This window comes from Octopus bimaculoides, chromosome 1, assembly GCF_046866305.1.
Source record: "Octopus bimaculoides isolate indiv1 chromosome 1, ASM4686630v1, whole genome shotgun sequence".
NCBI lineage: Eukaryota > Metazoa > Mollusca > Cephalopoda > Octopoda > Octopodidae > Octopus > Octopus bimaculoides.
The window spans coordinates 112041232-112062925 of record NC_142928.1 but is presented as its reverse complement, the minus strand read 5'-3'; the positions used below and the strand labels follow the sequence as shown (position 1 = coordinate 112062925).

The following is a 21694-nucleotide window of genomic DNA, read 5'->3' as shown; positions in this document are numbered from 1 at the left end:
ACATATACACACACATACATATATATATACACATATATGACAGGCTTCTTTCAGTTTCCATCTACCAAATCCACTCACAAGGCTTTGGTCAACTTGAGGCTATAGAAGAAGACACTTGCCCAAGGTGCCATGCAGTGGGACTGAACCTGGAACCATGTGGTTTGTAAGCAAGCTACTTACCACAGCCACTCCTACGCCTATTTATGGTATATATAATCTTTTATTTATTTAGTCTATTACTGGTTATTGGATTGCAACCAAAATAAGGTACTGTCATCAAGGGTTTAGTTGATCAAATTGATGCCAGTAATTATTTTAAAGTCTGGTATTTATTTTATCAATGTGTATTTATTGAACCAGCGTGTTATGGTACATCAATAACATCTCTGGTTTTGAGGAGCATAAATGTAAGCACACACATAGATATGCAATCTCACACACAAGGTGAACAAAAGTTGATATGTACTGTGTATGTGTATGTGTGTGTGTGTGTGTGTGTGTGTGTGCTGATGTAGCTCCTTTACTCATGTGTGACATGGACCCTTTACGGGTATCATATAAGGATCCTTGAACACTTCCATCAGAGATGTCTGAGACATATTCTGAATGTTCGCTGGTCCATGTGGACTCCAGACACAGAAAGAAGTTTTGAGAGGAACCAATGTCCTGAGCATTGAGGTATTGGTATATAAGCACCGTTTATGTTGGACTTGACATCTTTGGATGAATGATCAGAGGATCTCTAAATAGATGCTATATAGCGAACTTCTTTGCGTAAATCAAGACTATGGTTTAAGGATTGCATAAACCCTCATTGAAGGCATCTGAAATATGGGCAATTAGTTGGGAAAGCAATGCTTCTCATTGTCACCAATGGAGAAAGCAAGCAAAGGAAGGAATGAATATTTTTGAAAAAGCTTGCATTTCTCATATAGAATTTAAGTGAGCTGCTCGAAAATGCACTACCAGTGTAGTGAATGGGGGAAGCTTGGTCTGCAATATTTGTGGATGTATATGTTTATCAAGAGCTGAGCTTATTAGCCACCAGTTGAGCCACAAGTGTAAAGTATAAATTTGTCTGAGCGCACAGTGTTTTGAATGGTTAGTTTTCTTCAGTCATGAGTGCACAACCATCGTGTGTACATGTATGCTGTATGCATACACAAACACACACACATTATTAGCTTCTACATTGTTTCTACTTACACATACATGCTTACACACTCAGATTTATACACACACATACACATATATGACAAAAAGAAGATGGAAATAGAGACATATAACAAAGTGGACAATTGGAAGTTCTTCAGAGACAATCTACTGAGGGCTATAGATAAAATTTATGGCTGGTGCAAAATTCATGCTAGATGAAGGTTGATGTTGTGGTGGAATAGGGAAGTAGACAGAGCAAAAAAAGTGAAAGGGCTGACTTGGAAGGTGTGGAACAATAGGGGCAGCTGAAAATTTTACCAGGCAGCTGGAGAAGAAGTTAGGAGGCAGGTCTATTTAGCAAAAGGAGAGGACCAAAGCCGTGAGGTGTTCCAGATTGCAAGGCAGTGACCAGAGAAAATCAAGATGTTGTGAGAGAGAAGTGTGTGTGGTGAGATGATGGCATGCTAGCATGGGAGTGCTGTTATGAAAGGTTATTAAGTGTGGAGAAAGTATGGGAGAAAGAGAGTTTTCCTATTGTGAACTTGAGAGAAGGTCCAGCCATGTGTGTTGTGAGCAATGTGATATATAAAGCTCTTAAGAATATGAAGATTAGAAAACTCCCTACTCCATCAGGAATTACCTCTGAACGCTTAAACATCTGGCAGTGTACGCTATGGCCTAGTCACTTGTATAGTTAATCAGGTCATACATGAGGGTATCACACCCAATGATTGGTGTAGCAGCATCATGGTCAACTATTACAAGAGTAAAGGAAATGCCTTAGGAAGATATAATTACAGAGGTGTCAAATTACTGACCAAGTTATGAAAGTTACTGAACGAGTCATAGCCTTTAAATTCGTCTTCAGAACTAAGTTGTATAACATGTGCATAATTTTCAAAAGTAAAGAAGAGGTTGAATTATTCAAATTATATGTGGTAAAATTGCTGGGAAAAAGTTACTAAGAACAATTGTAAAATGTTTTTTGGTTCATTATTGTAAGAAACTTATATGGCAATTAGCACTATAAACCATTGAAATTAAATTTTATGTAGAAGGGGACAGTCACAAGAATCTTGAGATTAGCTCTCAGCAAAAATTTTTAGATTTTTGAGTAATCTGGTTATTAGGGCACAATACCATTTTAGCTGTCAGAGGATATCTCATGATAAGGGCTTAATGAATTAATCAAACTCCTACAATTCCTTGGAATACTATTTGAATGCCAAAACATGACATACAAAACTTATCGCTTCATCAATAAACTTTGTAGTTACAAGCATTAATTGGGATGTTTATCTCTAGAGATAAGTGCACAACTCTTGCTCTAAGTCCATTTTGGTTACTTTTGCCATGGCCACCACTAAAACTTACTGGAATGTAGGTACAGACTGTGCAGTGAAGGAAATGTGATATGCCCAGACTGCAGTATTTCATTTCACTTATATTGGAGTACATAGTGTGGTGCTCAGTCAGTTAGAAGTATGGAATATTTGGGGCCTTGGATTTGTGGATTCTTCTGTTACCTTTTACTTGTTTCAGTCATTGAATTCTGGCCATGCTGGGGCACCACACTGAAATGTTTTGTTGATCAAATCAATCTCTATACTAATTCTTTCAAAGTCTGGTCTCTTTTTCGCCAGGGGCATAAACGATACTAGCTGTCAAGCAGAGGTGGGGGACTATCACAAACACAAAGACACACATATTTATGCATACATATACATACAATGGGATTTCACACAGTTTCCATCTACCAAATTCACTCAGAAGGCATTAGCCAGCCTAGAGCTATACTCGACACTTGCCCAGAGTGCTTTGCACTTAAAACTGACTCAGACGCCAAGTAAGGTTAATTATACAACAGTGTTTTTTTATTATGTAATACCGTAGAAACGCTCAATCAGAGCTACACAACAGTATCAACAGTGATGTTCTTTTCATGAATGAAATATCATCATCATCCACTTTCCATACTGGCATTAGTTAGATGGTTTATAAGCGAGAGAGCTGCACCATGTTCCAGTCTAATCTTGGCTTGGTTTCTATGGGTGGATGCCCTTCCAAATGCCAACCACTCGAGAATTGGGTGTTGCTTATGTGTCATGCATGGGTGTTTTTATGTGTCACCAGCACAGGTGCTTTTATGTGTTACCAGCATCAGCCACAACTATGATTTCACTTGACTTGACAAGTCTTCTAAAGCACAGTAAATTGCCAAAGGTTACAATCACTTTTCATCACCTCTGTGAGACCCAACATTCAAAGATCATGCTTCCCCACCTTGTCCCATGTCTTCCTGGGTCTGCTATGAAAACAATAGTTTCAAATTATTTCAAATTAGAAGGTTCCACAACCTTCGAAAGATTTTTCTCACTTAGAGCAAATTTAATAGGTTATTTGTAATCTCAAGTTTTTAATATTCTACTTCAAATCTGAAGTTAAAAAGTACTCATTATGCAAGAAATATAAACCATTATCCATATAAGTTAGACTTTATAATTAAATATTTACTCAGATATTCAGTAGAGTCATCCAAAATAGCACTTGCAAAATTTACCCCTGTATTCAAATATGGATATGATAATAACTATCATTTGATATATAAAAACTTTATAAAAACTCTCAATCTTTTGCCTTAATGAGTCATAACATTTAAACTTTGTATATACTTGTTAATGTGGATTTAGAAAAGAGTGTATAGCTATTCATCCCCTCTTCCTAAATCCGAATTTACTCTTTCAGTGTAATTAAAGATTAAAAACAGTTTTGAGATATTGTATTAACCGCAGGTTTACATCACTATAATATTTACAGTTTACCAGATAAATTATTTAAAATTTACTTTAATGATAAGATACTACCTATAGCAGGATAGTAGAAACATGTATGGGTGAATATGACTATGCATCTTCAACTTTTACATAAATCACATGTACAGTGCATGTACTGTATGGTCATGTGATGTGTGTGGGCGAGGACAGATGTGTAAAAAAGTGCTGCACTCTAATGGTGGAGGGAACCTGTGTAAAAGGTAGACCCAGGGAGACATGGGGTGTTGGGCCTCACAGAGGTAGTGACAAGTGATCAAGATCTTTGTGATATGCTGTGCTTGAGAAGACCTGTCAAGCCAAGTGAGATTGTAGTTGTGGCCGATGCCAGTGTTGCATAACTGGCATGTAAAAAGAACCCTTCAAATGTTGAGTGATATGCTGTGCTTGAGAAGACCTATCAAGCTAAGTGAAATCGTACTTGTGGCCAAAGCCAGTGCTGTCTGACTGGTACCCGTACCGGTGGCACAGGAAAAGCATCGTTTGAGTGTTGGGCCTCATGGAGGCAGTGACAGGTGACCATAACCGTTGGCAATATATTGTGCTTGTGAAGATCTGTCAAGCCAAGTGAGATCATAGTTGTGGCTGATGCCGGTGTCATGTCAATGGTACCCCTGCCAATGGCACTTAAAAAGCACCCACTACACTCTTGGAGTGGTTGGCATTAGGAAGGTCGTCTAGCTGTAGAAACCAAGCCTAATCAGATTGAAACTTGGTGCAGCTCCCCAGCTTATCAGTTATCAGTCAAACTGTCCAGCCCATGATGATACTGATATAAATCTAGTTCCATTTAACTGTCAATACAATTACACTCCAAATGTTGTATGATGAACTTAACAATATATCAGACTAATTTAATTCTTATAAACATGCCTGAAACACTAATTAAACCAATAATAATAGTATACCCCTTAAGCATTTGAGTCCCTTATTTGCAGCAACTACTCCACAAAGTGGGTGGAATCTGAAAAATGGCTATTTTACCAATTTATTTTTACTATTACAAGATGGAAAAATTTTATTTCTGTAGATGCATTACTAACATTGTTTTTCTCTTTTAATTATGAAATGCAGGTTTAATAAAATCTAAATAATCTATTCCAAACATTGATCTAAAAAATAGCTAGAAGTATGTAAAAATTTCATCGTCCAACTAAATTTTTTAAATGTGTTATTACATATATTGAAAGAAAAATCTTTGTTTTTTTAGCCTCATTTTCCTTATTCTAATACAGAGTGTCCCAAAAGTTACTGATGGGTTTTAATTTTTAATATCTTCCTGATCTTTACAAATAAATGCATGAAATTTTGCAACACCAATACATCACATATGAAAAATGACATCACTTAAATGGCAGCCATTTTTGGCTTTGCATGCCTGTGCTCTTTCCAAAACTTGTACCATAACACCCTCAAAAGTTTCAGACCCTACTTCTCTGATTTCTCTATTGATGTTCTTTAGTTGCACCAGGGTCTCTGGTTTGTTGATGTAAACCCTCTCTTTCAGGTATCCCCACAAGAAAAAATCTGAACTAGTCAAGCCTCGGGAATGTGAAGGCTATTCAAAATAGACTTCACACATGGTTCCAGCAAGATGGGGCAACTGCTCATACTGCAAAAGAAACAATGCAGTTGCTATGGCAGTGCTTTAGAGAGAGAATAGTCTCCTGTTACGGCAATGTCAATTGGCCTTCACATTCCACTAACTTGACTAACCTGGATTTTTCTTGTGGGGATACTTGAAAGAGAGGGTTCATGTCAACAAACCGGAGACCCTGGTGCAACTGAAGGAGAACATCAATAGAGAAATCAGAGAAGTGGGGTCTGAAGCTCTTGAGGATGTTATGGTGACAAGTTTTGGAAAGAGCATGAATGCGTGAAGCCAAAAATGGCAGCCATGTAAGTGATGTCATTTTTCATATATGATTGAAGCCAGTATGCTCCGATAGATGTGTAATGTCAGTGTGCATACGTGACAGAGTGTAAGTACCTTGAGAGAAAAGTTGATCCTAAGAAGGATCAGTTGTGGTGTGCAAGAGAGACAATTGCGCTGGTATGGTCATGTGGCAAGAATGGATGAGGATAGCTGTGTGAAAAAGTGCCACACCCTAGCGGTTGAGGGAACCTTTGGAAGAGGTAGACCCAGGAAGTCCTAGGATGAGGTGGTGAAGCACGACCTTTGAACATTAGGCTTTACCGAGGCAATGACTTCCGACAGAGACCTTTGGAAATATGCTGTGCATGAGAAGACTCGGCAAGCCAAGTGAGACCATAATCCAAGGCCTCTGCCAGGAGAGTAGCCAGCCAACTTATGCGTACCTTTCCTTCATTGGACACTAAACTCTGCTTGCGAAGACCTGTTGAGGCAAGTGAAATCGAAATCGAACTAAATTCGACAACTGGCACTCATGCCAACGTCTCCTTTATTGGACACTAAACTCGGCTTTCGAAAACCTGTTGGGGCAAGTAAAAGCTAAATTGTGATGGCACCTGTACAAGTGTGATCATTGCCAGAGCAGCTGTCTGGCTTCCGTGCCAGTGGCATGTAAATAACACCATTTGAGCGTGATCGTTACCAGTGTCGCCTTCCTGGCACGTGAAAAGACATTCGAGTGAGGTTGTTGTCAGTGCCACTGGACTGGCTCCTGTGCAGGTGGCACATAAAATATGCCATTTTGAGCATGGCCGTTGCCAGTACCGCATGGCTGTTGCCAGTACCGGTGGCACGTAAAAGCACCCACTACACTGTCGGAGTGGTTGGCATTAGGAAGGGCATCCAGCTGTGTAGAAACTGCCAAATCAGATTGGAGCCTAGTGTAGCCATCTGGTTCACCAGTCCTCACTCAAATCGTCCAACCCATGCTAGCATGGAAAGCAGACGTTACATGATGATGATGATGATGTAATGGTGTTGCAAAATTTGACTTGTGCATATTAATTTCCATTATGTCCTTTATATTGTATCAAAATTTCATGCATTTATTTGTAAAGTTAAGGAAGTTATTAAAAATTGAAACCCATCAGTGAGTTTTGGGACACCCTATATAAAGCCTAATGTTTCAAATAGTTTTGACTATATTTGTCAACAGCTGTTTGGGCTGGAAATGAACTTAAACTAGACATTCCTTCCCTTGAAGCAGCAAGCTTGTAGAACTGCTAGAGTGTTAGAGAAAATGCCTTGCAGTGTTTCTTCTGGTTCTCTGTGTTCTCAGTTCAAATTCCGATGAGGTCAACTTTGCCTTTCATCTCTCTCTCCAGCATTGATAAAATAAAATCCTAGTCAAACACTGGAGTCAATGATATTAATTAAGCCCCTCCCCTCAAAATTGTTGGTTTTGTGCCTAAATTAGAAACCCTTATTTCCTACAAGGTTCTTCTGCATTATATATTATACTATACTATAGACTTTGCTTTTCATCCTTTCGGGGTTGATAAAATAAGTATCAGTCGTGCACTGGGCTCAATGTAATCAACTTACTCCCTTCCCTGAAACTGCTGGCCTTGTACCAAAATTCAAAAGTATTATTATTATTGATCATCACCATAGTTGTTGCCATCATTTTTATCCCTGCAATCAAAATTATTGAAAATGCATAACCTTCTGTTACCCTTGTTTTTTGTGCTATTGTGAATCAGGCTTCCTTTGATACTCATATTTATTTTTCTTTCTCATCCTATACTCTGGGAGACAGCTTTGGTTACTATTTCAGTTGCCTTTCTGTACTGTAACATTTGTGCACAGTATAATTACTTCATGCTTTTAGGTTTTGTTTTCCTTTCTAATGAATTGAAGAAACTCTTAATATAAAATATATTTTTGTCAATATATATAGTATCTTTGAAAACATAAAATATCTTTGTACCTAACAAAATTCGGCTGTATATTTTAAAAATACAGGTAAATTGATAAGCTGTCTACAGGAATAATTACTCTTATTGGTATCTGACTATAATTGTAGAGAGAAAAATAATATTGGATAATTTCTTTCAATAGAGAAATATTGAAATATATATTTTTTGGCAATGTTTTTAGTCTTTTTGCATTTTAGGCCCCAAAATATTTTTTGTTAATGAACAATTCTTTAAAACTTAAATACTGCTTCATAAATTCTGATATTTCAGAAATTAATAAATATATTTTGATTATAATTTGATGCATTTCATCTTGATTGAGAAGTGGCCATAATTTATCATTAAGAAGACTATAAAATATCATGGCCAGGATTTAAAGAAGAAAATGTATTAGCTAGTTTTCTAATTCTTTAACTAATGAACCACCATTAGAAAGTTCATAAAAGTTACCATTAAAAGGATTGGATGATGATAGTATAACTTTGAATGTCCTCTTATAATAATAGTAGAATTAAATGCTTCTTGTTATTTATTACAATGTAAATTATGCTTCCATTATTTTTATATTTTTGCCATATTTCTTAGGTCCAGCTTCTGGTAGGATCTGTGCAGCTGTTATAAGTGAGAACCATAATATTTCTGTACAGGAATCTGCACATTGGGCCTATGGGGTTGTGCCAGATGTTAATGAATGTACACTTGGTCTCCATAAATGCCATCCAAATGCAACTTGCTATAACACCTTAGATTCTTATACATGTAAGTGCAAACGTGGCTTTGTGGCAGTTAATGGAACCAAACAGTGTAAGAAAACGTAAGTAAAATTTTGTTACTTTTATTATTCAAATAATTGTGTTCATGGCAAATGTTCTGGTTCCCCAGACTATAAATGTCAATGTGATATTGGTTGGACAGGAGCTGAATGTAATACCAGCTGTGGTTGTAATGGCCACAGTGCTTGTCCTAAGGGTATTGGCATTTGTGAAGAATGTCATCATAATACTAAGGGTCAGTATTGTGAGTTATGTCAGCCAGGAAGCTATGGTGACCCAACCACTGGTCAAGGTAATGATTTTCTTACTGTTATTGTTTTACTTGTTATTTGATTGTGGGCATACTGTGGCATACTAATTTCTTTTTATTTGTACGTGTACTAAAATACAGTTTTTAATTTTTGGTATCAAATAATTTCATTATGGAAAGTTAAGGGTATCTACTGTTAAAATAAGAGGAAGAGAAAATGACAATTAATAGTTTAATTCTCTGTTAACAATGTAAGTTAAATGAAAATGAATTAAAATTGATAAAAAGCTAACAAAGGAACCATTGAAAATTCAAGTGTAGCAACAGTTCCTAAATATATTTTTACTCTGTTACAGAAAGGTATTGAAGATATTTTGAATTCTTGCATTCAGGTTAAGAAAAAAATGAAGTAAAAATGGATGTGTGTGGTCTGTGTTATTGATGTATGGCTCCAAAAATAAATTGAACTTTTTCCATTTGTTTCTTGAAATCTGCTCCACAACACTAATTTTTTTTAATATTCCCTACTATTTTGACCTTGTTTCTGTGCCCTGGCTGGTTATGAGCTATCAAAGAAATGATTTAATTTCAATGTAGTATTCTGACTGGTACATGTGTTGTTAGCTTTTAATTTTGTTTTGTTATAACATGTAATCCAGGTGGTCATAATAATTGTAATGTACTACTGTGTATGAATTTATGCTAAACATCTCATGCATGTACAAATGAAACTAAGACAACAAAAAAAATAGCAACTTTTTTCTGATGACATTGCATTATTGGATACAGCTTTTCTGATAACATTGCATTGTTAGATTACAGTTTTTACCAACTTAAGATGATTTCTTATTAAAACAAATTTGATTATCTAACTTATGTTAAAGATACTTGGGAGCCGTTGTAATAATTCATAATGTGAAAATGATCAGGTGTGCTTTTAATTGAAATTGTTTATATTTATACGTGCTTTATATCTCCAGATGCTACTATGATTGTGTTCATGGCAAATGTTCTGGTTCCCCAGACTATAAATGTCAATGTGATATTGGTTGGACAGGAGCTGAATGTAATACCAGCTGTGGTTGTAATGGCCACAGTGCTTGTCCTAAGGGTATTGGCATTTGTGAAGAATGTCATCATAATACTAAGGGTCAGTATTGTGAGTTATGTCAGCCAGGAAGCTATGGTGACCCAACCACTGGTCAAGGTAATGATTTTCTTACTGTTATTGTTTTACTTGTTATTTGATTGTGGGCATACTGCGGCATACCTTCTTGGGTTTAGTCAGTTATATCAGCTCAGTGCTTATTCTATCGATCTTAGATGGATGAAGGCAAACTGTACCTTGTGTGAAGTTTGAACTCAGACATATAAAAAACGTAAATAAATACAAGGTTTAAAGCTCAATAAATTCTGCCATCCCATATGCAGAGTTTGTGTATGTGTATATAGACACAGGTATGACTGTAACAGTATAAACAAAAAAACTAGAGAAAATATATTTGGTATTTTAAACTTCTAAAACATGTCAGTAAATCAGCTGAAAAGATTACGCAGTTTATCTCATCTCATTCTCTTCACTCACTTAATTCTGGGAACATCAGAGGAGACAGAGTTCTCAAGTATGCCTTCTATAGGGTTCTATCAGTAGCAACCATCTCCAGTTGATCCTGCTGGGTCTTCTACTGGTTAGTTTTGCTTGTAAAACCTATCCAATGATTCTTTCCTAAGTCATTCTTCCCACATGTTCATAGTATTGGAGCTGTGATCTCTCAGTTCGAAGATGTAGCAGCTCTATCTGGAGCATCTCTCTGATCTCTCAGCTATGCACTCTATTGAGTAATGTCTCTCCATAGACCTTTTGGAAGAATCCTCTCAGCTGCTTGTATTCCTGGTTGCATTCTTTTAATCATTAACCGAGATTCGTGACTATAGGTAAAGGTAAGCATGAACACTGAGTTTAAGTTAGTGAGTTTGGCTTTTACACTTACCTCACTTCTGATGACTGAATGTTGGAGCTGAACTTCACTCAGCCTAATCTTATTCTAGCAGCTACGCTTTAGGAACAACTTTCCCCACTACTAACTTTGTCACTTAAGTAACAGAAATTGTCTACTACTTCCAAGAACCCCCCACTGACATTTGAGGGAGTCTTTTTTTTGTGTATTCCTGGTGTTTAACCCTTTAGTGTTCAGATTAATTTGTCAAATGCAATGCTTATCTTTTCACATTAATTTTGATTTATTCAGGTTCAAGTGGGATGTCCACAATATTTGCTTGTAACTTTGTTAATTTTCTACATACAGAATTGAAATTTTGTAAATGGGTGCTTATATGTCAGTGGTTTATAATTACGTAATTTTAGCTGATCTTTCTGACTAAATTTGACTTTTATGGGCAGGTAAATTTAATTAACAGGTGTAAAAACAATAACATTAGGAATAAACACTAAAATTCATATTCTTAATACATCTTACCTGCTTGGTTTGCTGCTAAAATGATCCCAGATATCAACCGCCAACAATTTTACATTTTTCAGGATGAGGTACATTAGTTTGAATTAATTAAAATACAGGTGTAATCGATAGAAGATTTTACTTTTTTTCTATATTTCATTTAAACGTTATCATTGAAAATAAAGTACAAAACTCTTTTACTAGTCAATATACCATTGGCTATGCACTTGTATACAATTTAACAAATTCATTTACATAACAGAATGCATCTAATAAAAAAATCTCATTAACAGGTGAGGCAAAGGTGAATACAGGTGTGTAACATACTGAAAATTAATATGTAGTTCTCACTTTCACATATTATTTATAATAAAATGAAAAAGAATGTATAAAATAATATACTTACAAAATAATACAGTTATGACATATTTCTGTCATGAAACTGCCTAAAGCACCCTTTACACAAGGAGCACATATATGAGGTCTCGACCTGATATCCTTTCGCAGTTTTTCTTTTTTGCAGCGAACACAGTCTGCAAACTTTTTTTCTCTCATTTATTTTTTCGACTTGATGGAAGTCAATATTTTCTCTGTTGACATCCACCCAGTTAATTTTGCTTTTCTCCCAGTTCTGTGCTTTCTAGAAGAAAAGCCCTCACGTAACTGAGATGCGATGTCAACCCAAAATTTCAAATGGTCGTAGTCTTTTGGTGGCGGAGGTACTTTGTGGCTTTTTACATATACAATATATGAATTTACTATAGTTAAATTCACTAAAAACCACAAAATGTACCTCCACCATTTCTTCCCAGGTCGACCAACTGGGTAATATGCCCGATATTGGTCGGATTTATCAACCCCACCCATATATTTGTTATAACAAATATTCACGAGGGGTTTCCCGTCAGCACCAACACCAGGTTGTTCATTAGAAGACAGAAATAAAATCTGTCTTTTGTCTTTATATGCAGTAATTAGCAGATCTTCTTTTTGCATCTGTAAAATGTCCACTCTATTTTTTAATTTTGTTTTCATTTCACAGGGTAAACCTTTACGGTTTCCCATAGCAGTACTACACATGTAAGTACTTACACACGCAAGATTTTCCGCCAAAGTCACTGACGAAAAAAACCGGTCGAAATAGAGGTGTCGGTGCTGATGGTGAAATGGTTCAGTAAGGGATCACACTACATCATGTCTCAATCCATGCGGTCTGTTACCATTATATTTTTTACCTGTGTAAACATCGAAGTTTACACAGTAACCTGTCTCCGATTCACAAACTTCCCATACCTTGATCCTCCATTTAGTAGGTTTGGCAGGCATGTACTGCCGAAAATGTACTCTGCCCTTATAGCTTATCATGGCTTCATCTACACTGAGATTTTTCCCAGGTAGATACACAGTTCTATAATTATTTACAAGACGTACTTTGTATAGGGGATCGTAGTTTGGGTCGTTTTTGTTGGGGGCATTTTCAAAATCAGTCAAATACAAATACTGAGATATTTTCGAATACCTCATCTTGGGCATTATACTCGAAATATATGGATCGCCATACCTTACATCGGGACTCCAATAGTTCCACAGTCGAGGAAGCTGTTTCACACCAAACATAATGTTGATTGTGAAAAATGCTCTCATTTCCGCAGTAGTTGTTGGCTGCCATAGTGGATCGTTCCTTCCACGAACAGTAATTAAATGTTGCACATATTTGTTAGTTTCCTCCGCAACATTTTCAAAGAACCTTTCAGGTAGAAATTTAAAAAAAATAGTCTAATGGTTGAGCATCAGGAGGTAAATTATGTTGTGGACCAGTGTTTTCTGTAAAATCAGAAATAGTGGTCGGTGTTGTGATTTTTGACCATGTTGCCATGTTTACGCTATCATTTTCATCACTTTCATTTTCTTCACTTCCGTTATTAAACTCTTCCTCGTCCGACGAATAATCACTGATATCGATATCAGATTCATCCGAAGACAAAATACTTTTTTGTTTTCATTGATATTTTCAATATCATCAATTGTAAAGCCTTCAAAATCGGAATCGCTACTTGCTGACGCCATTTCTTTCACAAATAAGGTACAGACTTCTCTTCAAACGTTGAAAAAACCATGTGGTCTAAAAAATTTCACAGTATTTATACTTGAATATAGGCGGGAAAGGCTTCATCTTGCATTATCTCAAAGCTATGAGAATTCAATAACGTGATTTGTTTATTTTTTTAGTGATTTCGTAGAGCTTTCGGATATGGCCGGTTTGAACAAATAAAAGGGAATTCATTTTGGCCGGTTACGGCCGGTTTGAACACTAAAGGGTTGATATACCTGTACATCTGCCACATGTAAAGACTACTTTCTATGTTAGTCTTCTAATGATACTGCTGCATCTCTTATATGTCCATACCCTTCACTGGGTACACCTAATAGTGTTTCTCCCGACACATTTTCTATGTATTGAACAAAGCAATCTCCTTGAAGGGCTCTGTGATTTGTCTGTTTTCAAATTTATCAATGCTTTGGTCTTTGCTAAATTAACTCTAGGGCCCTTTGATTCTGATCTGTGCTTCTGTACCTGAAATTTTTTCTCTAATTCTGGTAGTGGTTCAGCAATAAGAACAAAGTTATTGACATAGAGGAGCTCCCAAGGGCAGCCAGTCTTAAATTCCTCAGATATAGTTTGGAGGACCATGATAAATAAGAGGGGGCTAAGAACTGAATCCTGGTGGACTTCTACTTGTACACTAAATTCTTTGCTATACTAATTAGCAACTTGCACCTTACTAAACCACTCATCTATCCCTAACTTCCACATTGCCCACCAGATGAGGGAGCTGGGGACCCTGTCAAAGGCTTTCTCCATGTCAACAAAAGCCAAATACAGAGATTTATTTTTGGCCAAGTATTTCTCCTGCAGTTGTCTCACCAGAAAGATATCATTGGTGGTGCTTCTCTCTGGCACAAATCCAAACTGCATCTCATCTATGCTAACTCTCTTTCTAATTAATTGAGCTATGACCCTTTCTGTAACTTTCATCACCTGGTCCAGCAATTTCATGCCTAAGTAATTATTCCTGTATAGAGCACCACCTTTGCCTTTGTAGCAGCTGACTATAATGTTGCTACACCAATCATTGGGTATGATTCCCTCATGGACAACCTAATTAAACTGTATGAGTGACCAGGTGGTATCCCACACTGCCAGATATTTTAAGCATGTCAGCCTTGATTCCCTATGAGCCAGAAGCTTTCCTTGTCTTCATATCCTTAATTGCTTTATTTACTAAGATACTATCGATTCAAATAGCCAGCCACATTAGGCAACCTCTTCTTCTCCCATGCATTCTCTACATTTAGCAACCTTTCATAATGGCACGTCCAAGCTCCTTCTTTGCAGAATAGCTAACTGCAAGTGAGCCATCATCCATGTGAACACATTCCTCTCCTACCACATCATGATTTTCTCTGACACACTGTTTTGCAATCTGGAACACTTCAAGCCTCTGGTCTTCATGTTGCAGAGCATTGGCAAACTTCCTCCTTTCTGCTTCTCCCTTGGCTAGGTAAACCTGTCTTTTAGCCTCCCTCTTAGTTACCTGATATAGTTCTCTCTTCCAGTCCTGTTTCTCTGCTCTAATGGTCTTATCTACAACATCATTCCACCACCATGTCACCCTAGGTCTGGTTGGGACTTTCCTCCAACCACAGATTTGGTCTGTTGCTTTCAGCAAGGTGTCCTGCAGGAACTCCCAGTTGCCCTCTGTGTTACAAGTCTGTAGTTCCTCTTTCTTCTCATTAAATTTCTCAGTTAGGCTGTTGCTAAATCTCCAAATGTTTAAAAGGATCCTTAAGCTTCCAAACCCTTCTTTTCGAGATTGGTCTGCTTCTTGGAATCCTTCTGGCCTGAAGGCTAAAGTCATTTGTGACCAGTTTGTGTGGGAGTGCGGGGTGGGGTACATTCTTCACCAGAGAAGGTCTTTGCATTTATGAGCAACCATGTATTTCCCTGTCTGTGAGAATGTAATGAATCTTGCTAGCATGGTAACCCAATTGATAGGTTATCAGGTGAATGGCTGGCTTCCTGAAGTTGGTGTTGCAGATCATTAGGTTATTCGCATCTCAGAACTCCTGTAGTCTTGTCCCCTCTTTATTTCAGGAACCACTTGCATGACTTTCATGTACACCATAGAAGATACCTGGCTGCTATCGAACAAGCCCATTGAAATCACCAGCCACAAAGATGTGGTCATTGTCATTTCATCATCATCATCATCATCATCGTTTAACGTCCGCTTTCCATGCTAGCATGGGTTGGACGATTTGACTGAGGACTGGTGAAACCGGATGGCAACACCAGGCTCCAGTCTGATTTGGCAGAGTTTCGTCTTTGAATATTAACTACTATTCTGTGTCATTACCTAACATTTATATACTGCATCAGTATGTTTGCATTGCCTGTCCAGGGTCAGTCCACAGTTCTGAATTTACATTTTGGGTGGGATGCATGCCTGGTTTGTGTAACGTAGGATGCTGGGTCCAGACCCGCTTGGATCTGTTGTGTTCGCAATAATCCCCCACTTCCTGTGAAAATTCCCCCATTGCATATTCACTTGGACCAGTCTTGGTTGATGTTAACTCATGCGGTACCCCAGCATTTCCCATTTTCTCCCAGGCAGGTTCATGTATTATATTTAGCTAGTTTCAACCTATTGGATTCTGTTATAATACTAACCACACTTCTCAAAGACCCGATAAAAAATCCTGAGGATGTTGGTTTTCACACTAAATGAGAAGGGTGGGCCATACCAGAGTGACAGAGATGATGGCAATGTGCCAGTGCATTCCCTCAAGGTACAAGGATGTGAATATATAAATAGAATGGTAGCGGATTGTTCAGAGTGTGAGTAGGGAATTCATGAAAGTGCAAAAGGAGGAGGATGGAGGGAAAAGGGGGAATGTAGTGAGTGGTGAAGCATGGGTATATAGGAGGAGGGCGACAGGATAGCAAAAATTACAATTGACAAAGAGAGGACAGAAGATATGTGTGTGTGTTTGTATGCCTGTGTATGTACAGGGTGACCCCACCAAAATGTGAATTTTTGAAAAACCCTACAAAAATAGGAAAAATCCAAATCCACCCAAAAAAAATTGATTGACAACTATTAAACAAATAAAACAGCAACTTTTGAAATGTGTAATGGCAGCCATGTAGTACTGTACATTTGGAGGCACTGTAGTACAGTGAGCTTCATGCAGAAACAACCTTGCAATTTGGTAATCCTGAATCAGTGGAATGGTCAACAGTGTGCTTTCACCATAAAAATACCTACAAAATCAATGATAGTTTGGAAGGTACACAGCATGAGTTCTAACATCATCTCAGTTAGTGCATCATGGTCAAGTTCCCTTGAAATATGCAATAAAAATGTGGATTAAAAACTTTGAAGAGACTGGATTGGTTCTGAAAAAGAAACCGACAGAATGACCAAGAAGTGTTCATACTCCACAGAATATCGAGGCTTTCCATGTTTCAGTCGTACAGAGCCCACATTGTTCAGCTCATAAGCAAGCAGCTGCAGTAAGGGTGTCCTGAGAGAGTATTTGCCAGATTCTCAATTTTGACTTAAAATTTCATCTGTACAAGCTGCATATCATGCAAGAACTGAAGGAAAATAATCACCAATTGCAATTAGAATTCTGTCAAAAAATTACAGAACGCATAAATGAGAACAACAAATTTCTAGACAAGCTGTGGATGTCAGATGAGGCTCATTTTCATCTCACAGGTTATGTGAACAAGCAGAGCTATCTTTACTGGGCAGACAGCAACCCCAAAGAACTTCATGAACATCCTTCATGCAGCAGCAAGGTGACGGTCTGGTGTGCAATTTTGTCACATGGGGCCATCAGAGCTTACTTTTTGGCAAATGAAGAGGGAATCGCAACAACTGTCACTTTTGATTGATTTGTAGAGATGCTGCAATCATTTGTTGCACCTGCATTGAACAATTTTCCACAACTTTACACTATTGCACACTACAATAGGATGGTGCAACATTGCACACTACAAGGCAATCAATGGCAGTTGTGCAAGATTTGTTTGGTAACTGTATCATCTCAAGATTCGGTGACATTCTCTGGTCCTCAAGATCACCAGATTTGTCCATTTGTGATTGTTTTTCTTGTGGGCTATCTTAAGAGTCGGGTCTACATGGTTTGGTCAAGGACACGGGATGAACTGAAACAAAGAGTTCAAAATGAAATTCGTGGTTGCACTAAGATGTTGCACCAAGCAATAGGGAATCACAACAGCAGATTGACAGAATGCATATGTAGAAGAGACATTAATACTTTGGATTACTGATTATTAAAAGGCAAGTTGTTTACTTTCTGTCAATAAAATTTTTTTGTTTGATTTGGATTTTTCCTGTTTTTGTTGGATTTTTCTAAAGTTACCATTTTTTTTTTTTTGGTCACCCTGTATCATCATCATCATCAACATCATTTAACGTCCGCTTTCCATGCTAGCATGGGTTGGACTGGCAAGCCAGAAGGCTGCATCAGGCCTCCATTGACCCAAGCCTCCATCCCATCATGAAATGATTTAATTATAGATACAAAATGATCCGGACATCCAAGTTTGCCAAGTATTTTCCATAGAAAGGCCCTATTTACAGTATCAAAGGCCTTTGTTAAATCAATGAATACCTGGACAAGATCTATATTCTGCTCATAACACTTCTCCTGCATCTGTCTTGCTGTGAAAATCATATCCATTGTTCCTCTACCAGATCGGAAGCCACATTGAGATTCAGATAGGACATCATTTACGAGACACCCATTCAGGCGGGTAAGAAGAATATTTGCCAGAACCTTGCCAGCAGCTGATAATAGAGCAATACCTCTGTAGTTGCCACACATTGTTCTGGTTCCTTTTCCTTTATATAGAGGAAGAATAATTGCATCCTTCCAGTCCTTAGGGATTGCACCATCCCTCCAGACTGCACTAATAAGTTCATGAAGGGACTGTGTGATGTAATTACCACCAAATCGCAAGACCTCAGCACATATTCCATCCTTTCCAGGTGCCCTACCAAGATTCAATTTACTTATTGATGTCATTACTTCATCTATTGAGGGCAAAGAGTCTAAGGAGCCAAAGATAGGTCTTTGTTGCATAGTATCAATCACTGTTTCATCCACAATTGACTCATGGTTTAGGAGTTCAGAGAAGTGTTTGATCCAGCGACCTGTGATTTCTGTTGATTTAGTAAACAGGGTGGAAGACTCCTTGGAAAGCAAAGGAGCTGATGTGGAGCTCTTAGGTCCATAAGCTCGCTTCATAAGATGGTGAAGCTTCTTGCTGTCATTTGCATCAGCAGCAGCCTGAACATCACGAGCAAGATCCTCCCACCAAGTGTTCTGCCTCTTCCTGAGAGATCGCTGCAGTAGTGATTTTGCACTGTAGACAGTTCTCTGTAGCAATACACTGTGAGCATGGTGCTTTACCACCAATAGTCGCTGAACTTCAGCATCATTCTCGTCAAACCAGTCTCTGTGTCTGGCAGTAATATATCCCAGGGTTTTGGCTGCACATTGTAGAACGTGGTCTCGAAAATCCTCCCATGCTGCAGCAGTTTCAATACTGGACAAGCGAGTCTGAAGTTCTTTCCTAACCACAACATCATATACCTTGTGGACATTTAGACGGTGAAGAATGCTGACTGGTCCTCTTCTCCCTTTCACTCTAATTACCATTCGGAACTTTGCTTGCACCAGACTGTGGTGTGTTCAACATTCTGATCCATGGAAGGATTTGACATTACAAATGTCATAAATGTCGCACTTGCAGATGATGACATAATCCAGCAAGTGCCAAACTTTGGACCTTGGATGCATCCACGTTGTTGTGTGATCACCTTTATGCACAAAATGAGTGCTTGCGATGTAAAGTCCCTGTTCTTCGCAAAGCTCCAGTAGCTTGAGACCATTGCTATTAATTTTCCCTACTCCAAAACGTCCTAGAGAGTTCCCTGTTTGCCTGTCTGTTCCAACCCTGGCATTAAAATCTCCCAGTAGAATGACTTTATCAGAATTGGGGATTTTTCTAAGTATGGCTCTCAGCTGGGTATAAAAGATTGTATTATCTTCATCACAGCTAGTCAGAGTAGGTGCATAGGCACTTGTTAGAGTAGCAAACCGCTTACCTTTCAAGTACAACCATAGCGTCATTATACTTTCATTTATAGGGACAGGGAGCTCTTCCAACTTCTTAAAGATATCAGATCGGACTGCAAAACCAACACCAGCCTCTCTGCGCTCCTCCTTCTGCCTTCCCTTCCAAAAAAAGGTGTATCCACCTCCTACTTCATCAAGCTGGTCATCGTCTTCTAGACGAGTCTCTGAGAGTGCAGCTATATCAATTTTATAACGGTCCAGCTCATGAGCAATAAGTGCAGTGCATCTTTCAGGCCTACAATCACTCATGTTGTCCAACAGAGTGCGTACATTCCAACATGAAATGTTTAAGTTCCGTCCAGATTTTATAAATAAAAGACTCTTTGTTTTTCAAGTGCAGGGTGGACATCTGTCAGTTGCGCTAAACTGACCAGATAAGGAAAGACAGGCAATTTTTGGTTCAAAAATTAAAAACGCATATATCGAACAGAGGTCGGCAATGCCTGTGCAGAATTTTAGGTCCAATAAGGCTTGCACAACACCTCATAGACCCTCTCCACTTTATTGACATTATCCAGAGACAAGCTGGAGCAAGATGTCTGGCGCCAATCTGAGTCGCAGGCTCAGGGATGTGGGAGTGCCGTGATCTCTAGCACAAACCAAAGATCCCCAAAATGTCCAATGCCATTCCCTGCATATTTGGTTTTATATCAGAGTGACCTTCTCCTAGAGACATGCTTCAACAAAAGCTGAGGGGTGCCTCACTCCCAGTGGTCTTTCAGCATGCCAGACACCATCCCGGAGTTTCTGCGTACCTGTGCTATTGCTAGATAGCCGTTGAGCCTGCACTAGGTTCATCCGAGCTTTCAACAGGTCTTGTTTTTAATCCTGCTGGGTTTCTAGCAACCCTCCTCATCAGGGTAGCCTGGTGGGGGTGCCAGTTTAGTCACCGGCACCCTGATCATGCAACAGGTTGTACTGGATTACATGTTACCAGTAGCACTTATGAGAGCCTCATATGTGACCATACATACATACATACATACATACATACATGCATGCATAGGCAAACACACACACTGACCCACACACATGTGCACAAACAAACAAAAAGGAACGCGGTGTAAATAACGGACAGTCAAACTATTGGAAAGGTTGCAAGATGCAATGAAAATTTTAGGAGAATAAAAATAAGGAATAAGTGCAAATTTTACCGGTGAGTGTGTTAAATTATTAGGCACAAAAAGAAAATGACTCTCTCCAGACACAACAGAATACTATAAAAGTAATAAAAATTTCTTGTTGATGTTAAAAACGGTATACCAATAGCCACTGAAGCATAGACCATCCCAATGACCAGTGAAATGATGCTGTATCACAAATTTAGTTATTATAATTTAGGCAATGTGTTACAAAATATTGTCAATAATTCACCATAATATGCATCAACACGTCTGGCTTCTTGAACATAAACACGACCGATGTTACATCGGCATCAGTTATTTCACAAGAACTAACATGATATCAAGTATAATTTTGCTATTTTTTAAAATGCATTTGTAGATTTTACTTACAGTTAGAAAAAATATTTATTAGTGACAGAGCAGTATTAAAACTGAGAGGTAATATTTATTCCCACTTAAGCATAGATGTTCAGTTAGAACAAACTATCCTGTGGTAGTCACCATGAGAGAAACTTTCATATTGTCAAAATGTACACTTGTTCATATTGCTAGTGGGAAAAAAATCTCTACCACCGCCAGTATATATAGATACACACAAACACACAATAATGATTCACAATCCAAATTAATCAAATTCTGTCATGTATCATGCAGATAAATTAAAATTACAGATAGATTAAAATTACAGATAAATTAAAATTACAGATAAATAAAAATGAGGTAAAGTTATAAAATACCCGCACCCACTTATTACACTTGGTCTAACACTAGTGTAACAATAATTGGGTACCCTCCCAGAAGTATATTGGATAAATACTATCCCTTAGTGGGTTGAATCCTCAACCCCTAACTCTCTTGCATTATATATATATATATATATATATATATATAGAAAGAGAGAGACAAAACACAAACACCTTCAGGTAGATGGCTCTACTCAATCTGTAGAAAATGCATAGGTAGAAACTCTGTAAGATGTACCCAGTGTAAGCTATCGACACAAGAGGTGCAGCAA

General features: G+C 38.0%; 1 protein-coding gene across 3 annotated transcripts in view; it reads left to right on the top strand.

Annotated features, from left to right (window-relative positions):
- The window catches only part of LOC106877988 (multiple epidermal growth factor-like domains protein 8), a 695248-nt gene that overhangs the window by 231024 nt on the left and 442530 nt on the right, over positions 1-21694 (top strand). For all 3 annotated transcript variants that reach the window (XM_089356139.1, XM_089356136.1, XM_089356146.1), the window contains exons 12-13: positions 8424-8652; positions 9842-10068. In XM_089356139.1, coding sequence (XP_089212265.1) covers positions 8424-8652; positions 9842-10068 — 456 coding nt within the window. The remainder of the gene's footprint in view (positions 1-8423; positions 8653-9841; positions 10069-21694) is intronic.